This window comes from Pipra filicauda, unplaced genomic scaffold (genome assembly GCF_003945595.2).
Source record: "Pipra filicauda isolate LSUMZ 115617 unplaced genomic scaffold, ASM394559v2 scaffold392_size659746_pilon, whole genome shotgun sequence".
Lineage (NCBI taxonomy): Eukaryota > Metazoa > Chordata > Aves > Passeriformes > Pipridae > Pipra > Pipra filicauda.
The window spans coordinates 156,347-176,017 of record NW_024104523.1 but is presented as its reverse complement, the minus strand read 5'-3'; the positions used below and the strand labels follow the sequence as shown (position 1 = coordinate 176,017).

Sequence of the window (19,671 nt, the reverse complement as noted above, 5' to 3'; positions counted from 1 at the left end):
TGTACCTGAGGAAGGAGATTTTTCTGTTTGATCTGAACACCTTTTCCTTTCCCTTTCCCTTCCTCTTTCCCTTTTTTTTTTTTTGTAACCCTCCTTTTGAAAATAAGAACGGAAAATAGAAAGGTTTAATTTTGTTTTGTGTCCATACTAATTTTCCATTACAGGAGGTTTAAAAAAATATCGGAAACAAATATAATGACTTGCAAGAGAAAGTACCTTAAACTGGAGCAGAGTGAAAATAGCTGCTCCCCCCATGGTGGTGGGAAACATCAAAAAAACAGTTTGTGTGTAAAATCCCCAAGGGGGTAGGAAAGTCAGCCCTCAGGAGGTTTTAGCCAGGATATAAATTTCTTAGAAAACCAAAAAAAAATAGTTTTCAGGATCATCACATTTTTATCTGCAAAATGAATGACATGAACAGCATTTCCTTCTCTCCTAGTTTTTCCTGCCCCGCTTACAAAGCTGGCCAAATCGGGGTGGTGGCGGCAGCAATGGCACATCCTCTTGCTCCTGGTGATTTTGCTTTTCCATCATTTGCCTCTCCATTAATCTCAGTACAAACAAAGGCTCTGAAGAGACAAGCTGAAAAGCTCCTGGGGGTACGTTTAAATCAGTCCTTTCTAATAATGTCTGTCGACCTCTCTGTGGAAGCACTGCTCCCCAAGGAAAGGACACGGAGCTGCGGCAGCGTGCTGAAATATGGTGGGGTGTAATTAATTCTGACCTCTGGCTCCCGCTCACTCACTCTCAATATTAAATTTGACTAGTGATATTGTGGTTTTTCAATTATCCTTGTTTTCTTGGGGGCACGGGGGGGCTGAGGGGGGTCGCTGCTCAGAATTCAGCTTGGTGGGAGATGCATCGCTTGGATGCAGAACTGCTGTGCTGGGGGCTGAATGGGATCGATCCTTGGGTTGCCTTCACTGGGAGGGCATTTGGGCTTGGGTGTGGTGATGTGTGTGCCTCTTCCCCTCCTACCCGTGCGCCTCTTGCCTCCAAAACCAGGTGCTCAGTTGTTGTTGGGATGGGGCCAGCTCCCTGCCTGATGCTACACACTGTTATTGAGGGGGGGGGGCACAGAAAGAAGCAGCCATCAGGGAAACAGGGAGGAAAATCAGCACTTTGGTCTTGTTCTTCTGGTCTTGCCCAGGAGATCACTTTCTGGCCACTCCTGCAACCAGCAGAGGATTTTTATCGGGTTTCTGGAGGGGACACAGAGCCGTGAGCTGCTATAGGACTTTGTTGGTGAAAGTCTTACTAGTATGTCCTTGATCAGAAATAGAGCAATTCAAAGCAGCCTTAGAATCTGTGTGCTTGCTTAACCTTTTACTTCGATGTGGAGAAGGCTTGAGGGTTGCTGGTGTATTTTGGCAGCGGCAGTTTGCTGGGAAGGCTTTGTTTGTCTGTTTACTTAACCCTACCATTCTAGCAGTGCCCCTGTGTGTCACAGCATGGTCTCTGGAGGGTCCGGGAGGTGTTAAGTGACCACTTTTGGACCTCGTTCAGGAGGCAGGGATGAAGGTGCCCTTTCCCAGGAAAACTTGCATGGTTCATGTGTAGCAGAAGGAGAGGTAAAATCCCCCTCTTCTCTGATGCCCTCCTTTCCTCTCTGCTACCACATCCCCAGTGCATCCCTCATCACCAGTGTCCTCTGCCATGGCACCAGGCTCCAGAGGGGGCTGCTTAGGTACTTCCATCAGGGCTGGAGCTTGTTTAGGGATGCTCCTGCAGAATATCCATGCATGGACCTCCCCAGTTTAACCCCTTTAAAGCCTCAGGGGTCCCTGTATGGGGCTGTCCGCCTCCTCCACACCTCATCCATCCCTGACATGGCCTCTGCCTTCGAAAGTAAGCTGTGCTTGTTGGCATCCTCTGCCACGATGGGCTCTCCAAGGAGGCATGCAGGGCTGGGATACATGGCAGAATAGGATGCTGGATGGGGTAGAACTGCAAGAGAGCTGGGTTGGGTGAAGAAAGGTGAAAAGCAGGACTCTCAGGCTTCACCTCCCTGCCTCACTTTCCTGGCCTCTCAGAGTAGGCAGCCACCAGCGAGCTGCTCAGGGGTGAATTTGCAAGAGGCCAGGGCTTGGCTTTTTTTTCCCAGTTGTCAGCAGTGGCTCCCTGGACCCCGGGGAGAACTTGCACCCTGGGGCCAGGGAGGCAAGCTCACATCAGCCCCAGGATGAAATAAGCCCGTTTCAGCCTGGTTGCCATGTCCCCTCAAAGTGTCGGAAGACGCATTCAGGCAGCAGGAATGAGAAGGGCTTGAGCCGGGGGGGAGGGAGGAGAAGGGAAATTAAAGGGGGGGAAAAAAAAAAGGAAAACGCCACTTGCTGCAAAGTGAGTGAATTCTCCAATAAACCCGAATCTGCTGAGAATACATTTTACAAACATGCAGCAAAGTTGGCCGCTTTTGTTTGGGCGTTTGTTAAGCATTAACTAAAGAATGCCATGGTCCAGCCTGCTCGGTGTGAAACCTAATTCTCCCCCTTTCTGGAGCCATGGCATGGAGTGCTCAATTTTTTTCTCTCTGTAGGACTGCAGCCTTCTGGTACTCCAGCCAAAAAACACTCATATTTTAGCGAGCTTAGCCCCGGCCCCGTTGCCAGGCAGTAAAACGAACACTTGTCCGCCTCGGGGTGGGGGGGAGGGAGCCAGGAGACGGGAAAGGGTCAGGAGAAGAGCCCCGGGGAAAACATCCCTCCTCCGTCCCACTGGAGAGTTCTCCGAGGGCTTCGGGTACACAGTAAGGGAAGCAGGGGCAGCTGTGGGTGATTTCCTTTCTCGGCTTGGGAGCCCAGATCCCTGGAGGTCCCCGGGATCACTGGTGCTGAGTTGCCTTCTGAATCCCCAGGACGTGCCAGCCTGCTCTCCACAGCACGGAGATGGACTCAGCCCTTTCCAGGTTGCTCCCATGGCCTCAGCACCCCTCCTGCCAGGGCCAAGGGTCCACCCCGTGGCTGCAGCTGGGGGATGCCCTCACTGGCACCACACATGGGGTGCATCCATCCCCCTTCCTGCTTGGCCACGGTCCATTCCCTGTGCCTCATACTTTTGCCCCACAGGGGCCAGAGCGGGGACAGGGTGACGTGAGCCCAGCAGCAGCAGGACAGCAGCCCTTTCCCAGGCCGTGGGTGCGAGGTTGACAGTGACTGGCATTTTTCCACTGCCAGCCTGTCAAGAACCCGGTGCTGCTGTCCCCCCTTCCAACAAGTGACAGTGAGTGAGATGACAACCAAGTGCCAAGACAACTCAATCCGGTGTCTTCACTCCCCACGGAGCCCTGAAGTTCGGGGTTCGCTCAGGCTTCTCCTGGGCCACGGTGAGAGCAGGAGATGAGTTGGTCAGGTCTCTGCACAGAAGTATTGGAAACCCCAGCATCCCTGTGGATCTGCTGTGGGCAGTCCCGGCAGGGAGGTGAGCAGGGCAGCTGCTTTGTAGGGACCGGTGCCAACAGTGCCCGTTCCAGCGGGAGCCTGTGGGGTCACACGGGGGCTGCCCCTATGCCTCTAATCACATCCCTGGGCAGGCTGGTGCAGGCAGCGAGGAAAGCATCCCTCCCCTCAGCAGAGCTGCCTCACCTTACCCGCTGCCTGAGCCAACCCTCGGCGCAGCGATTGAGGTTTGTCCATCAGTATTTAATATCGGCGTCCCTGACCCGCCGGCCCCTCCCCGGGGAGGCTCCGCAGGGCTGTGTTTGTATGCGGCGCACGCAGACAGACAGCAGCCGGGAAGCGCCCGTCAATCACAACCCCTTTCAGCCTGTCACCTCAAAATAAAGGGAGAAAGAGGGGGTGGTGGCTCCGATGGGAAACTGGGGCTGCCTGCACCGCACCCGCTCCACCGGCGTGTTGGGAAGGGATGCACCACCCCAGGGGTGCCTTCGGCCACACCTCGACATTTCTAGCTTTCAGTGATGCTGTGTGGATGGGAGACCCCAAAGGAGAGGACTGAGGTGCTGTCTTGAGGAAGAGGAATGGTGTGGAGAAGTGGGACTGCATCTTGGGGAAGGGGGGATATCCGTAACACCATCAGAAATGTTGCACTTTTGGAAATGCCCAAATATTTTGCTTCAAGGTTTTCTTGAAAGCCACCACCAGCACCTTGCTGTTTCAAACCAGCAGAGATTGTCATTTCAAAAGGGACCTAAACATCGGGGGTGGGGGAGGGAAAGGCAGATTAATCAATACAGGAACAGGAACATTTTTAAGATCAGACACAAAAGGCTGCATGTTGTGATAAAAATTGCTCACATCACCATTTTTTCATTCCAATTTGTCCTAAGCTGAGTGGGGTTTTTTTCATTTACAAACATTTGCTGTCATCGCTTCGATGAGGCGTTTACTGAGCTGCCGGCGACAGGCTGGGACTCCACTGAGCATCCCAGTGCTGAGCAGGTCTCCCTGCCTGGTGCCCTGGCCTGTGCCTGCCAGCTTCCCACCTGGCTAAACAAACCCACCGCTGCCAGCCAGGCCTGATTTAGCTTTGGAACCCCAGCCTAGGGAGGGAAAAAAACCCTCTACTGAGAACTAAGGCTGGCAGCACCCCAAGGATGGCAGAAGTGAAGGTGCTCCCGTTGCAATTCAGAGGGTAGCAATTTGCCCTTGGTTTAAAGTTGAAGTCCCTGGGCACAGCCTGTCCTCTTTCTCTTCTGCGCAGCCTCCTGTAGGGAGGCTCAAAGTCCCTTCCACAGATGTAGTGAGGCAAAAGGAGAGAGAAGAGATGGCATTTGCTCTGTGGCCTGCTTGCAGCAGGAGGGAGCTGGGCACAGAGCTGAAGATCCCGGAGATGAAGGAAAACCTCTGGATCCAGGCTAGTGTGTCTTGCTCAGGCTAAAACGTTAAATTAATTGCTAGATGTGGTGCTGGAAGAAAATTTTCCTTCGGCTCCATCTCAGATTGAGCAAAAGTGGGGTTATGCATGCAGGGGTTATCCATGCTGGAGTTATCCTGTATGGAGTTGTTACTCAGTGGAAGTATCTACACATGGGGTTATCCATTTGTAGGGTTTTCCATCTGTGGGGTTATCTGTGCAGGGAGTTATCCATGTGTGCTGTTGTTTCCCAGTCCCTGTAGAGTAGCTGGTACTGTCCAGGGCTCGGGAGACCTGGGACAGCAGTGAGGCCCTGTGCTCCCTCTCCATTACTGCCCATGGTAAGCTGTGCTTTTTCTGCCTGTGACATTTTAGCACCTAAGGTCTCCATTTATTGTGTGTTTCACCTAAGCTCTCAGTTTATTGTGTGTTTATAAGGAGCTCTTTATGGTTTCCTACTGTGGAAGGGGTTTTATGGGGATTTCTCTGCATCTCACATTGCCCAGGGATGGGGAAGTCCTGCAGTGAAAGATGCCTGGTCTGACTGGCACCCCTCAGAGAGAGCTGTTGGGGACTCAGCAGTTGGGAAATAAATGGCTTTATGTGTTTAATATTAGGCAGCCATTTAGCTAAAACTCACACCTTCCTGCTTTGCAACATACTTTGGACTTGGAAACATCCATCACTGGGCTGGTGCTGCTGTGCCTGACTGGCAAAGGTTTGTGGCTCTCTAATAAGTGCCTTGGAAACAAATTTTGGGCACATTCATTTATGAAGATTAGATAGCAGTAATGTAGTAGCTTATCAATATTTTATTACTGGGAACAGTTAGTAATCCCAACAGGTAGGGCTTAAACATCATTTAAATAAGATGAGAATGTGTTACCAGACGAATACAAATTGCCTCCACTTTGACATAAAAGAGACCTAATTAAAGATGAAGTGACTACAGAAATATTAACACAAGCCAGTGTTTCTTGGAGCTGGAACAAGAAAAAAAATGACCCTTTGGAAGGGATGCTTTCAAGGGAATATACATCCCTCTCCTCCCAGGGCAGTCATAAGGATGTTGGAAATACATACATCTAAGAGACAGGCAGTTGTATGTGAACCTTGGAAATTAAAGCTGAATGTAGAAAAATAAAAGCTACTAATGGCAATAGCCAGAATTATAAACTCCCTAACCTCCACCTTTTCTTTGATGATTTCCACTTTCTGTGGTGACAGTAGTGTTTTATAAAAGCTTTATAATACCCCTTTCCCACTTCTTTGGGCATGCTACAATTTGTTGAGTGTGCCCAGCATTTGGTTGGCACGGGGAGAATGATGCATCACGTATCCCTGTGCTTGCCAACACTGTTTGGGGGAGACCTGGGAGGGAACAGGCATAGCCCATGTACTGGCATGAAGTGTCCATGAGAGAACCCGACTGTGGGAAGGAGAAAATGATGATAAAACAGGGTACATTTGCAGGCCCCATTCCTAACCCTTGACACCCAGCCCTAAAAGCTGTCGGGCACTGCTGGTGGGTGTCAGTGTGCCCTGGTGCCTTCAGCATCTCTGGTGTTACGGGTGCCTTCACCTCTGAGACACAAAGACTTGCATGTGCCTTGCTCTGCTTCCATCTCCCTGTTTTGTTCATCACCAAAACTTCTTTAAATGATCCCCATTTTCTGATGGTTTTCCTGCAAGGGTTTTGCTTACATCTGGTCGTCTTCTTGTAGGAATGGGGCTGATCCAGCACATTTCCTGTGTGCTTTTTGTATCCGCCAAAGAAAGAGAAAGGATTGAAAGCTCACTGGTGGCTGCAGGACTGCCCATCCCCTCCCTAGCCAGCCCCAGCCCCTCCACATCTCCCTCAGGGGTGACACATGGGATGGGGACACATGGAAGTGGGAGCTATCTGGGGCCAGTGGAAGCCTGGATGCAGCACTCCCTGTGTGGGTCCCTGGGGCATCCCCAGGCTGGGACTCGGGCAATGCTCGGAGATAACCTCTGCAGGATGTGTGCTGACTTTTGACTTCTCTTTCTGGGCCAAAGTTGGTCAAGACAGGGGACTAATAATGTCCAGTTCCCACAGATATTTTGAACAAGACTGGGTAAACAGTGTTTTTTTATTTTATGGGGTCCAAGCCAAGAACTCAGGCATCTGGGGGTGGCAAAGGGGTTCTGGTTTGATACCTTCAAACATCTCTATGGAGTAAAACATCCCATTCACTTAAAATATCCAGCCCAGGGTTAATTCCAGGTGCCTCCAGGTCTTCTCTGTCCAGCACTGGTGCTGCCACCTCCGGTTTCTTGCCTCAGTTTCCCCAACTGTAAATTGTTGATCATTCTCAGTAAGGACATTTAAAGCTGAAGAAAGAAAAGCTCTGTTTCAATCTGAAGTGTTACTGCTGTTATTATTATTGGCTTTTAAGTCTAAAGTCAGTGTGTTGAAACCTGGGAACAGTTTAATTAGGGATGCCTCAAACGCTGTCACATCAATGTCAAAGAACAAGCTGAGCTTTTTCTTTTCCTTTTGACACATCAAGTCTTCAGTCTGTCACTGGCCTTAACCCCAAACTTGCTGCCATGGAGATTTTTATGATATATTAGACATTACTGTTGCGTTTGCAAGCGGGAAGGGGGCTGTTCCAGTGACCCAGGCCAGAGGGATGGGGTAGTTTGTGGGTGACTGACAGTGCAGATGCTTCCTGTAGGTGCTTGTGGAGAGGCACGAATGAGCTCACTGTCCCCATTGCCACCTCCAGCATCTCCCTAGGTCTAGGCATGAGCTGGAGGCAGGTGGACATGTAGAGCTGGCTTGATAAAACTCATGTGGATGTGTTGTGTTCTGTGTCTTCTCGTGGTGGTAGCTGTTGGGTTTGGCACCTGTTTGGTTTTTATCTTGAGCATCTGGATGTTGGGGTTGTCATCATTTGACTGCATTCATGGTAAGCATCTGGTAATAGGTCAACCAAAACTGCTGAAGTTGACCCAAAGGCAGCATCCCCCACTGGCACAGGGCAAGTGTGCAGCACTTGCAGCACGTTGCCATGTCACTGAGGGGTGCCAGCACCGTTGTGCCCAGCCCCTCAATGCAATCCAAACACCGGAGGGGTGTCACAGCGATCCTGTGCCGATGCCCATCTCCCTACCATGGGTGCCCCTCCCTTGTCCCCAGCATCCCCACGTGCAGCTGGGTGTGACAGTGGGATCTCCTCTTGCTCCCGCAGGCTGTTTGCAGTGAAGTGTGCCGGGTGCCTGGAGGCCATCGCGCCCAGCGAGCTGGTGATGCGCGCCCAGAAGAGCGTCTACCACCTGCGCTGCTTCTGCTGCTGCGTCTGCGAGCGGCGCCTGCAGAAGGGCGACGAGTTTGTGCTGAAGGAGGGGCAGCTGCTCTGTAAGGGTGACTACGAGAAGGAGCGGGAGCTGCTGAGCTTGGTGAGCCCGGCTCTGTCGGATTCTGGTAAGGGGCCGCCCGCGCCCGGCGTCTCCCTGGCTGGTCCCACTCCGAGGCCCCTGCGAGCACGGTGGGGTCTGGAGGTGAGGTTTGGGCTTGTTGCCCTGAACTTCTGCCTTTTTGTCTGAGGGGAAAAGCTCTATAAGCACTGTTGGGTCCTCCAGCCAGAGTCTCTCCCATATCAGTGGCAAGGGCTTGAGCGGGGACCTTGGCAGTGGAGAGGGACTGCATGGATAAAGGATGCTCTGTGGACCATCTCATCTCATTAGGCCCATTTCTATGAGGGTTTGTGATCCTGGCCTGTGCAGGGCACCAGCGTCCCATCCTGAGGGGTGTACAGCCTCCCTGGTTGTGGGAGGGAGAGTCATACTGGTTGAAATGACATATCACACCTTCTCACCTGGGCAAATGGAAGAACTGCCCCTGGTAAAATACACTCTAACTGAGAGATTTCTTCCTAAAAAAAATCACAGTTCCAAGCATTCCACTGACTACCTTGGGCTAAACCTCCCCTGTGCCTCACTGCCCTTGCCTGGGACCCTGGAAAGGCCGAGTGAAAGAAGTGAGCTGCTTCTGCTGCACTCACTCTTTTTAATAACAAGGGGAAACTGAGGCACGGAGCTAAAATGTGAGCTGGCAGCAGGGAAACCGCAAATCTTGTGTTCCCAGCAGCTTCCCAGGCAGTTGATGGCCAGAACCAGCCTGCTGAGCCAGCATGGTGGCACTGTGGGAACACTGCAGAGCCAAGGGGGACTGCAGGAGAGGTGGCACCACAGCTGGAGGTGGGCAGGAGGCTGACATCCTGCTCCAGCCAAGGTGACACGGCCAGCTTAGGTTGCCCAGAGCATCAGATCAACATTAAAATATGTATCCACAGTCAGTGCAAATCAAATCCAAATGTTTCCCAGGAAGACAAATTTAGTAAGAGAGCCCAGCACTGGGGACCAGGGGGGTGGAAATGATCTGCTAGCAGAAATGCTCGTGTTAATGCTGTCCCCACAGAGCACTGCTCCTCGCCAGGGTGGCAGGCCCCGTGCCTGGTTCTCTCAGCTCCTCTTAAAAACCCTCACTGGGGAAAAATCTGCTTTGCAGAGGAAAGGATTTACCTTTAAAATACCATGCTCTGGAAAGGGCTGCCAGCAACTGGCAGGGGGCTGTCTTTTCCCTGCTAAAGCAAACCACTGGAATTTAAAAAGTAGAAATCAAGATTAGGAGTGCGGTGTTAAGGTGTGAAGCATAGACACGACAGAGCCTGGTGCTCTCTGCCAGGCACTGGAATGCTGTAGCTGGGAGAAGGTGTGTGAAGGGACAGGGATGGTTTTGGTAGGTCTGGAGCAAAAAATTTCCCAAAACCCATATTTCTCTTTAATATCGTGCTCCTCTGCAGTGAGAGCCTGGCTGCCTTGCAGCACTGCCTGTGTGGGTTCTGTCCGAGCTCTGCGACCCGCTGGCTCAGGAGAAAAAAAATCCTCCCCCCAAGTAACAATGATGATATTTAAAAAATAGAGTGAGGCCATGGGAGGAGGTGGCTGGGGAAAGCTGGTGAGTGATGGTCCGGTGCTGGAGGAGCTGGAGAGGCAGGAGTGCAGGAGGATCCAGCATGCTTATCCCTGGGAAAGTCCTTAACTGATTGAGGAATTATTTTTTTTTCCTCTGGGATGCGCAAACTCTTTCAGTTAAAATAGGAACCAATGAGGAGATGTCATGCACGAGAGTAAGTAAATTGGCCACAATGGTTTGGGTTTGTTCCTAGTGGGGGAAAAGGGCAGTTTGGGAAAGGTTGGGAGCTGTTCCTCCCCAGCGACTCATTGGCCCGTGGTCCAGCCCTGCTGCCAGGGGCTCCGGCCAAACCAAGAGCTTTGACTTAGCAAAATCCTCCAGAGGAAATACTTATTTCAGTAGAAACTCCAGCTGAGGCCTAAGGGATGCGAAGGGCCAGTGTGGGAGTCAAAAGGGCATGGCAACCCCTTGGCTGGTCGGAAACCCAACCCGAAGCCCCTGACATCCCCTGGCAGCCTCTGACTGGGGGGTCTCAGCCCTTCCCATCTCCCTGCAGACCCCATAGCTTAGCCCCCCACCATCCCTGCCTGCTTTTGGTGGGCACCAACAGTTTGTCCCATGTGGCTCTGGAGACAGTGGCACAGTGGGGGGCAGCCCAGGTACACATCCCACGTGTATGATCAGTGTGGTGTGGCTTCTCCCTTTCCTGCTGCATCCTCCCCTGGAGAACCCATTACCATGCCAAGGGGGGATGCAGAGGGGTGTCCCCACTCCGGCCCCAGTCCCAGATGCCCTTCACCAGCAGCGATGTGCTTGTCCAACCTCTTCCCTGTCCCCCCCCTCGCTGCTTTGAAGCCCCCCACCCTCCCTCCCCGCGGCTGCCGCGCACCAAGGGCCACTTTATGAGAAAGCACAGATAAAAAGCGAGCCATATGTTGTCTGTAATCTCCCAAACCCTCGCTTCAATTACTGCCTCCCCCGAGCCTCCGCCGCCCAGCCTGAGTAAACAAGCCCCTCTGAAAGAGGACCCTGCTTTCCAATTAAAAGCGTCCTAACGTTTCTCCTCTCCCTAAATCCTCCTGAGCGAGGAATGTCCTGGCCCCAGCGGCGGGATGCGGGCTCGGCGGGTCGGACCGAGGGCACGCCGCACAATATCCGTCGCCCCGGCCCCTTCCCAGGTGACGTCAGGGGCAGCCCCAGACACTCATTAATTTCTCCCCCCTCCTCAGTGGGGAAAGGCTTGAAAGGGAGAGTTAATTAAAAGTAATACCCCGCCAAATCCGGCTTCACTTTTCCTTCTTTCCCTTTGACACTTGGAGGGATTTGGGGAGCAGGTGTTGGCGGGGGGGAGGGCTCAGAGGGGCTGCTCTGAGCATGTTTTCCCCCTTGGAGTGGGTTTTGAGCATCATGGACTTGATAGAGTCCATGAGCCTGTGGCTTTACCATGCTGGGTTCTGCCCCTCCCAGACTGGAGGGGAGTGGGGTGCTCACCTCGTGCTAGGGTGCCAATGGGTTCAGGCACCAGTTGACATTCCTCCTCACATTATGTGTAAAAATCTCTACCTTTCCATCAAAATTAAATCCCTTCAGGTTTCAGGAAGGCAGGCAGCCCAGTGGAGCAGAGATCAGCCACTGCTCAGCCCCATTAGCCATCAGAGACTCCACACCCTGGGCCTCCCCAGCGCTGGAGCTCTCAGACCTGCTGCAGTTCTACGTCCCTGGTGTTGGGACATACAAGAAAACAGGAGTTTGTCTTTCCTGCTGCTGTGGGCATGCCATGGGTGTGTCATGAGTGAGCAGGGAGCTTGAGCAGCAGCAAGGCCCTGGTTTGCAGGGGCCAGCACCCAGGTCCTGTCTGTCTGGGGACTGCCAGCATGAAGAGCACTCCCTGTCCCATCCCTCCCAGCCCTCACCATGGGGGAAGTCTCTGTATTGGCTGGTGAGCCCAGGAGAGAGCCCACTGGTGTAGAGGGAAGAGAGAACTGGTACCTGAGAGTACCCTTGCTGCTCCACTGGGGTCACTGCAACCCCTCACCCTCTACATGTTCTCCCATCTTTCCCCATTCCCAACTGGGCTGCCGTTGGATTTACAGTTTTCTGATGTATGATCCGTGATTAGCTCTTGCCATAGGGTTTGACCTGGCCTGTTTTCACCATGAATTACTCTGAACCAGGCTCACATTCCCTGGTGCATTCCCAGCGCCATGGCAGCCCCGGGATGGACTTGGGCCAAGCAACAGCCTTGCAGCCTGTATCTGTATCAAACCAGCACCTCAACTCCATTATCGATTCCCAAAAGAATAGTGCAGGAACTTTCTGGAAAAGGCTCTAAGTGATTTATAGCTAGTGAGAGGAAAGGACTTGTGCTATCAAACTTGTGTTACAGCCCTCCCACAGCGGCTGAACAGGCGAGGTCATCAGCACAGTGGCAATGCAGTAAACGAGGAGGGCTGGGAAGAGGCAGGGCAGCACTGTCCACTTTCCTGGAGCAGATCTTTCCTGAAGGCTCTTTGGGTCTGAGTGGTGGAGAGCAGCAGGGAGATACCTCAGTACCTGGGAATGCAGTGGAGCAGCACATCACAGCAAGTACCTGAGGAGTGAAGCCTGAAGGACCCTGGGCTTCTGTCTAGGAAGATTTAAAACTCCACAAAAAGGGGGAAATGTAGGCCAGAAGGTGTCCTTTAGAAGTGTGATTAAAGGTCTGTGCTCTAAATGTAGTTGTCCTCCAGGGTAGAGCAAAGCAGGAGGAGTCTGTGAGGGTATCTTGTCTAACATGTTGCCCCCTCTGAGCATGCCTGCTCACCCAGCACCCTGACTTTACCCAGCTGGGGCTGCCCAGGCTGTGGGACCCGATGTCTGTCACCAGCTGGGCTGGGGGACAGCCCCAGGGGCACAGTGGTCCTTGATGTCTGCTGTCCCCTCACGTGGATGTGACCTTTGTGTCTCTGTCCAGATATGTCCCCAGCTGTGGCCTGGCTGGAAATTCCTGAGGAGCCGTCAGGGGTTTGGGTCTGATGGAGGGAAAATCAGCTGTCCCAGGGTTTCACATGGCAGCTGCTCAGACTGTTGGGGAAAAGAAGAACCCACAAGCCCATCTGCTGGCTGAGCAACCACAAACTACAAGTGACAGCAGCTCTCCCCCTCTGAGCTGCCATAGGGCAGCCAGCCCCAAACTTCAGCTTCTTGTACACATCCACAAGAAGATCCCCACCAACACCAGCTTGTTTTAAATCTCCCAGATTATTCTGGACACACTGGAAATGATGTGTCTGGCCCATTGTCTGTTAAGGACCTGCTTTTCCCCCCCCCCCCCCCGCTTTAGGCAAAAGTGACGATGAGGACAGCATCTGCAAACTGGGCCAAGCCTCGGGGAAGGGCGCTGAGGATGGGAAGGATCACAAACGGCCCAAGCGGCCCCGGACAATCCTGACCACGCAACAACGGAGGGCATTCAAGGCGTCCTTTGAGGTCTCCTCCAAGCCCTGCAGGAAGGTATGGGGAGAAGGGCCCGTGCCCAGCTGCCTCCAGCCCTCGTGGATGTCCTTGATGCTGGGCAAGGACTTGTCCTGAGTGCTCTACCACCTCCTAAAGTCCCTCTGAAAAGCTGAGTGGGCTGAGGCACTGCTGTCGTTCTCCTCTCCCAGGTGCGGGAGACGCTGGCAGCAGAGACAGGGCTGAGCGTCCGGGTGGTGCAGGTCTGGTTCCAGAACCAGCGAGCAAAGGTGGGTACAAGGGGTAAGCCCCCAGCAGTGGCTGTTGATGGGGCTCCCTCCCTCCTGGCTTTGGCCAGGGAATGGCTTCATTCCCTTTTTTTCTCTTTCTTCCTGGCCAGATGAAGAAGCTCGCCAGGAGGCAGCAGCAGCAGCAGCAGGATCAGCAAAACACACAGCGCCTGAGCTCAGGTACCCCCCAAGCTCTCCCGACACTTAGGGTCTCCCTGTTTCCCAGCCATCTCCAGGCTTCCCAGTGTTGTTGGGCCACCCAAAAAGCAGTAGCCTGACTGTGCTGATGACTTGATCTTGTCTTCCAGGCCAGACAAACGGCGGCGGCAGCACAGGACTGGAGGGGATGCTGAACCCTTACACCACTCTGCCCCCGCCCCAGCAGCTGCTGGGCATGGAGCAAAGCGTCTACGGCTCCGACCCTTTCCGGCAAGGGCTCACCCCACCTCAAATGCCTGGAGACCACATGCATCCCTACGGTAGGGCTCCAGGATTTGCCTTTTGCCTTCTCTACCTCAGAGAGATGCTGAGCTGTGATGGGGGCATGCGTGGGGGGATGCAGCGATTTCTGGTGGTCCCCTCACCCCTAAAAATACCTTACTCTACAAAAGCTGGGGGTACCAGGCACTGCCAAGGTGCCGGAGGAGAAAGCAGGCTCTGAAGCCCTTCTGCTCCTTCCCTGCTTCCCAAGGTGCCGAGCCCCTCTTCCACGACTTGGATAGCGATGATACCTCACTGAGCAACCTGGGTGACTGCTTCCTCGCCACGGCGGACGCGGGGCCACTCCAGGCACGAGTGGGAAACCCCATCGACCACCTCTACTCCATGCAGAACTCCTACTTCACTTCCTGAGTGCAGCGTGGTCCCTGGCACGGGGCAGTTGCCGCTGCTGTGCTGCCCCAAAAGGGGCTACAGAGCCCTCGGGGTTGGGAGGGAGGGAGAAGCAACACTGCTGGGATGCTGTCAAATATGTTGTAGCTTGGGATTCCCAAGGAGCGAGTTAAGTTATGGGTTGCATAGTTTCATGTTTCTCTTAGGAGCCTAGGATTAGGGACAGGAGTGGTTTTTGCAGCTGGCTGGTGGATTTTCAAATTTCAAACGGGGAAACAAATTTCTCGTTTCGGCAGGGGGAGGGGGAGTGTCCCACAGGAGCATCCCAGTGCCGTATCCCCTCCATACCACCTTCGGAAAGAGCAAGCAGCTGATCTTCATGGAGAGAGCCTGCAGGATCAGCTGGGCTTTGAAATTTGAAAAGCTGACAGTGCTTTGGGGAAACATGAGGGAAAATGTTGCTGCAGGGTTTTTTTTTTTCCCCTGTGTTTCCTCAACCGGTTTGAGCGCTCGCTGCTTAAACATAGGGACTTTTTAAGATAGATGTTCCCATGTGAATATAGAAAGCTAGAAACCCCTAACATCGCCCCTGAGGAAGGGGCTGTGTGTGTGTATGTGTGTGTGTGTGTGTGGGGCACGCACATGAGTGCGTGCAGAGCCGTGTGGCTGTGAGTGTTGTGCTACACGGCCACACCTGCCAGATTGTATCAACAAAGTTTATTTCTAAGTCTATCAGAAATTTACTGTACAGCAAAAGTAACTTTATTTTCAGCGTGAACCATATTTAAGGAAAGACTCAATGCACTTAAGTTATAAGAGGAAATAATTTACTTTTTATAAACGTTATGTTTAGGTTGCAAACGCCCAGTGGCAGGGAAGGAACATCGGTTCATTTCAGGAGATAGGTTTGGGTTTCGGGGTTGGTTATTTTTGGTGTTCTCAGGTTGCCCCACTGCTTTTGAGGTGCAGTTGAAACACAAAGCAGAGCTGGCTCCAGAAACCTGCTCTTTCGCCAGCAGATTGATGGGGACAACGTGGTGGCCAGGTCCTGTCTCCACTGCTGGACGTGCCTGGGAGGTCAGTGAGGGGTGGACAACGCTGCTGGAGCTGGTGGACATCACAGCCCGTCGGGGCTCAGCCGTGCTTCTCTACATCACCTCCTCCTACCCACAGCGGGGCCCAGCCTGCCTCCACCAGCGACCCCATCCTGTGCTCCCAGATATGGGTGCTAGACCAGTGTGAGCTGCTGTCCTGGCGCTGGAAAACACTGCAGCCCATATCACCACCCCCCGAGCGAAGGAGAAAAGAGAGAGAGCCCTGCCTTTCCCACCCCGTGCTCAGGTTCATCCCTGCTGGAGCTGTGGGAACCTGGGGAAAGTTCTCCTTAGGGGTCGAGCCTTCATCTGGCCCTCACCTCATCCCCACTCTCGTTTTCATGCGTTGTGTCCTTTTGTGCTGCTGTTCACAAACGATGTGAGTGACAACCCGTACAGACATGCAAGTGACTGTGAGGCTCAAAACACTGGCTCATCGCCCCTGTACGATCTGACACTGAATGTAGCGGGGTCTGGAGATGGCTGACCCGGCGGGAGATGCTGACACACTGTCAGAAATCACGTACCAAGTTGAAATTAAAAAGATAAAAAAAAATCTCTGGTAAAAAAAAAAAAAAAAAAAAAGCCTGGTCTTTTCTTGTGTGCTGTGTCCCCTTCACCTGATGGGGGGAGAATCACTATGAACCCCAGCCCTTCATGGCAGTACCGTGAGCAACTCCATGCTCCATGGTTGGACTGCCTAAAAGGTATGGGTGGGTGTTTCCCAATGCAAGTTGCTCTCACCACAGCTCCCTGACGTGGATAGGTGACATAAATATGTGCTGATGCCACCAAATGGGGATGGGAATTCATAGCTCATTTTCTGAGATGTTCAAAACAAGGTGTTTTCCTTACTGCCCTTCATCAGTCACTGCTTTGCTGCTCTTGTGCTATGTTTCTTAAGTCCAACATGCAGGAAAAAAAAACATTCTAAAATGGTGTGACTGTATGAAGACATCTTGTGATTTTTATTTTACAAGCTGTAAAATAAAGAGCAGCCTAGGAGCAGCCTGGATTTCCCGGGTTGATTTGGGGTTTTGCTCTGTTTCAGGACAGCAGCAGGGAAAAGGGTTGGACTTGTGGTGGACAGGTTGGGGAAATTATGGCTTGAGGCTTCTCTATCACTGAACTCGGTGGTATTAGAGAAATACTTGGCTGGTGCTATTGGAGCAGAGGGGATCTGATGAGGCTCATAGTCACTGGGGGCTGGAGGTGGAGATGTGCTTACACACATCAGATGTGTAAGAAAAGGGGCAGATCTGGGAGAGGTTAGTATAGGGATCCAGCTGTAGGCAGTGGCTGGGTAAACACCACCCAGGCCTGCAATATAAAAGGAGATGTTAAAATTGCCTTAAAAATTCTCCTCACTTGAATACTTCTTAAGACATGATGTTTAAATCAGTGTGGTTTGGGGTTTTTTTTTAAATCATTTAAAGATAAAAGGTGTGTCTTCCCCACCCACAGCTCTCTCCTGTTTGAAAAATGCTTAAGTACGTCAGTCTGGCTTTCCATCAGCCTAACTACCAATTTACACTTACCAAATTGCTTCCCCCAAATTAAAACCCCCACAAAACCCATGTCTTACAGACTGTTTGCCTGCTTTTAAAATCTCGTGAAAATGTAATGACACACTATAATAGCAGTTTCTCAAGGTAAATGTGTGTGTATATGTATAAAATTATTATATATAGTATATAATTCTGGGAAAGGATCGGTATTGTGGATGAGGGCAGATCTTTGACTAGTAAAAGCAGCAGAACTCATGTTTTTAAACCTGTTCGCTTTTTGGAAGTTGGCTTGTGTGCTTGACACAGCCCAAGCATGAGCCCAGTTTACAATTGTGCCATGCAGTAGCAGATGTGGGTCCTCCTGTCATCTGGATTTCATATTCTCTTGTGCCTTATTTCACGGTGTGGATGGATCCTGCCAAAGCAAACCTGGCTGGGCCTTATCTTCTGCAGGTGGTGGAGTCACTGCATGGCAGATGACTTTTGTTAGGCTGGGTGGGTTGTCAGGTGTCCCTTGGTTTGCCCCCCTGGGCTGTCCTTTCATGGTGCTGCTTTGCCATACTGTGCTCCACGTCTGAGCCCACTCTCAGCCCGAGGAGTGACTCCCTAGAACAAATGATACCTTCTTGTCAAAGCCAGGAAGAAAAGAACAAGGTCTGACATGAAAACAGGTTCTACCTTGCTCTCCAAGGCAAGGGCAATGCCAGGAACGGGTTGGGAGCTGACCTTTGTGTCTCTGGTGACTCAAAACAAAGCTCCTTCTGTTCAGGCATTGCTCGGTGGCCAAGGAAAGATCAAGTCAGAGATTAGTTGTCAGTTGAGGACACTGATTAGATGATACTGATAGGCAGCCAGCTCTGAGTGATATTATGTTAATTAACTTGCTCTTTGTGAATGGTCTGTACAGGAGCTTGTGGCAGATGCAGTCTGGAGCGAAAATCAAAATGGTGCTGGGCAACGCTGGCTGGGTTTGCATCTGGGTATTTGAATCTTAATGGTATTTTCAGGTATTTGTTGGAGACTTGTAGTGCACAGACATAGGAGCCGGAGCAAGTGACCTTCCTAGAAGGATGTGACCTTGCTGTCTAAGAAAACCACCTCCAGATGAAGGGTTGGATCCTTGCCTTGCTCCGAATGGCCTGGCTCAGCATGTAGCTGAAATCAGTGGAGCTGTGCTGGCTCCTGCCAGCTGCAGTGTGGGCATGAGGAATCTCCAAACCTAGCAAAGGTCCTGGGGCAGTGAGGAGACCCATGTGTGACCCCCAGGTCATGGCCATCTCCCCAGTCTCTGCTGCATGGGGTGTTTGGGGGCTGCTTTCTGGTGGAATGTGGGCTGGCCCTCCTATGTGAGGAGAACCTGCAGGAGAGTTTCTCGTGTGCCCACATCAGTGGGTCATCTTTCTGCACATAGAAGGTGGAGAGGGCATTCCAAGGAAGCCACAGGCAGGCTCTTTCCTTGCAACCGGACACAGGAGGTGACAAATCCTGGGTAGTTTTTTTGGTGGGAAAATGCCAAAGCTTTGGTTTCTGCTATCACTTTTCCAGAGTGAAATAACTTGCCAGATGTTTGATACCTACACTGATGCTTTTCTGGGCACTAAAAATCACCCATCATTAAAAAACCCTTGTCTTGTGACACATGATAGAGCTCAAACCACTGAGGGCGAGTGTCTTGGCTTTGTGGTAGGTCTGTGAGCAAGATCCCAGGTCACACCACCTGTCCAAATCTGTGACTTGAGTTTGCTAAGTCTTTTCTTCCACTGCTGGTCATCTGTGTGGAAAGTTCATTTAAAAAACAAAACAAAACAACCAAAAAAACCCCCAAACAACCCAAAACCTCTTTATAAAGTGGTGAAGACCTGCAATGGAAAGGCAAGAAAAGGGTTAGAAGCTCTTCAGGTGTAAAAAGGTGCGTAATAGCCTCCTATCTTGTTGGAGATCAGACCAAATTCTTGTCTCCATTCCTTGAAGTAGCAACGTGTTGGTCATGAAAAGGTTATCTTGTCAGCTGTAGACCTCTTAGACACTGATGTGGAGGCTGACATGTGCTTGCCTGATTGACGTGCATAAGTTCACAGGCTGAGGACGAGCGTATCCAACTGCAAACCATGTCAAAACACTCCAAGTGATCAAATACCGACAGCACTTTCGGTGAAGAACAGCAGATTCCCACCGCCTCGGGCCCTCTGAGCTGCTGCTTCAGAGGGGAGATCAGATTTCTCCTGTGATGACCCCGAGAACAGGGGGCTCATTCAGAGGGATGCTTGGTGGGTTGAATCACGGTGTTGGGGCAGAGTAAATCCCATGGCAGGAGGCAGGCCAGTGCTGTGGCACAGAGATGGGGAGCTGGTAGTGAACGCCAGCAGGCACTGCCCAGGAGTACTATCAGTTTGATGGCTTCAAGTGGGGTGAAGAGCTGATGACCTGCTCCTGACCAATCTTATTTAAGACTCATAGAGAACCCAGGCAGGATTAGTGCTCTGGAGAGCTGAGCTTTGGCATCTCAGGTCCGTGCTCTCAAACTGGCTGGCCCCCAGCAGCTCTGGCTCTCCTCTCTGTTTCCTGCGGTACAGATGCAATAATATCTGCTTTTGAGAGGAGGGGCTGTGGAGGGAGGTATCCATGAAGCCTTAGGCTTTTCTACCCATTCCCAAGAGCATCTGCGAGGAAACAAGTCTGTGCTCAACACAAAATCAAAATAATATGCAAGCACAGAGAGCCCTGAGGCTGTGCATGAGAGAGCGAGGAGGAGATGGGAA

General features: G+C 51.9%; 1 protein-coding gene across 1 annotated transcript in view; it reads left to right on the top strand.

The window, feature by feature from the left end:
* LMX1A (LIM homeobox transcription factor 1 alpha) overlaps positions 1-14,348 on the top strand; it is a 43,014-nt gene extending 28,666 nt beyond the window's left edge. Inside the window, exons 4-9 of the mRNA XM_027715592.2 lie at positions 8,031-8,263; positions 13,080-13,249; positions 13,402-13,479; positions 13,590-13,659; positions 13,788-13,958; positions 14,171-14,348. Coding sequence (XP_027571393.1) covers positions 8,031-8,263; positions 13,080-13,249; positions 13,402-13,479; positions 13,590-13,659; positions 13,788-13,958; positions 14,171-14,331 — 883 coding nt within the window. The 3' untranslated portion in view covers positions 14,332-14,348. The remainder of the gene's footprint in view (positions 1-8,030; positions 8,264-13,079; positions 13,250-13,401; positions 13,480-13,589; positions 13,660-13,787; positions 13,959-14,170) is intronic.
* The last annotated feature ends 5,323 nt before the right edge of the window (positions 14,349-19,671 follow it).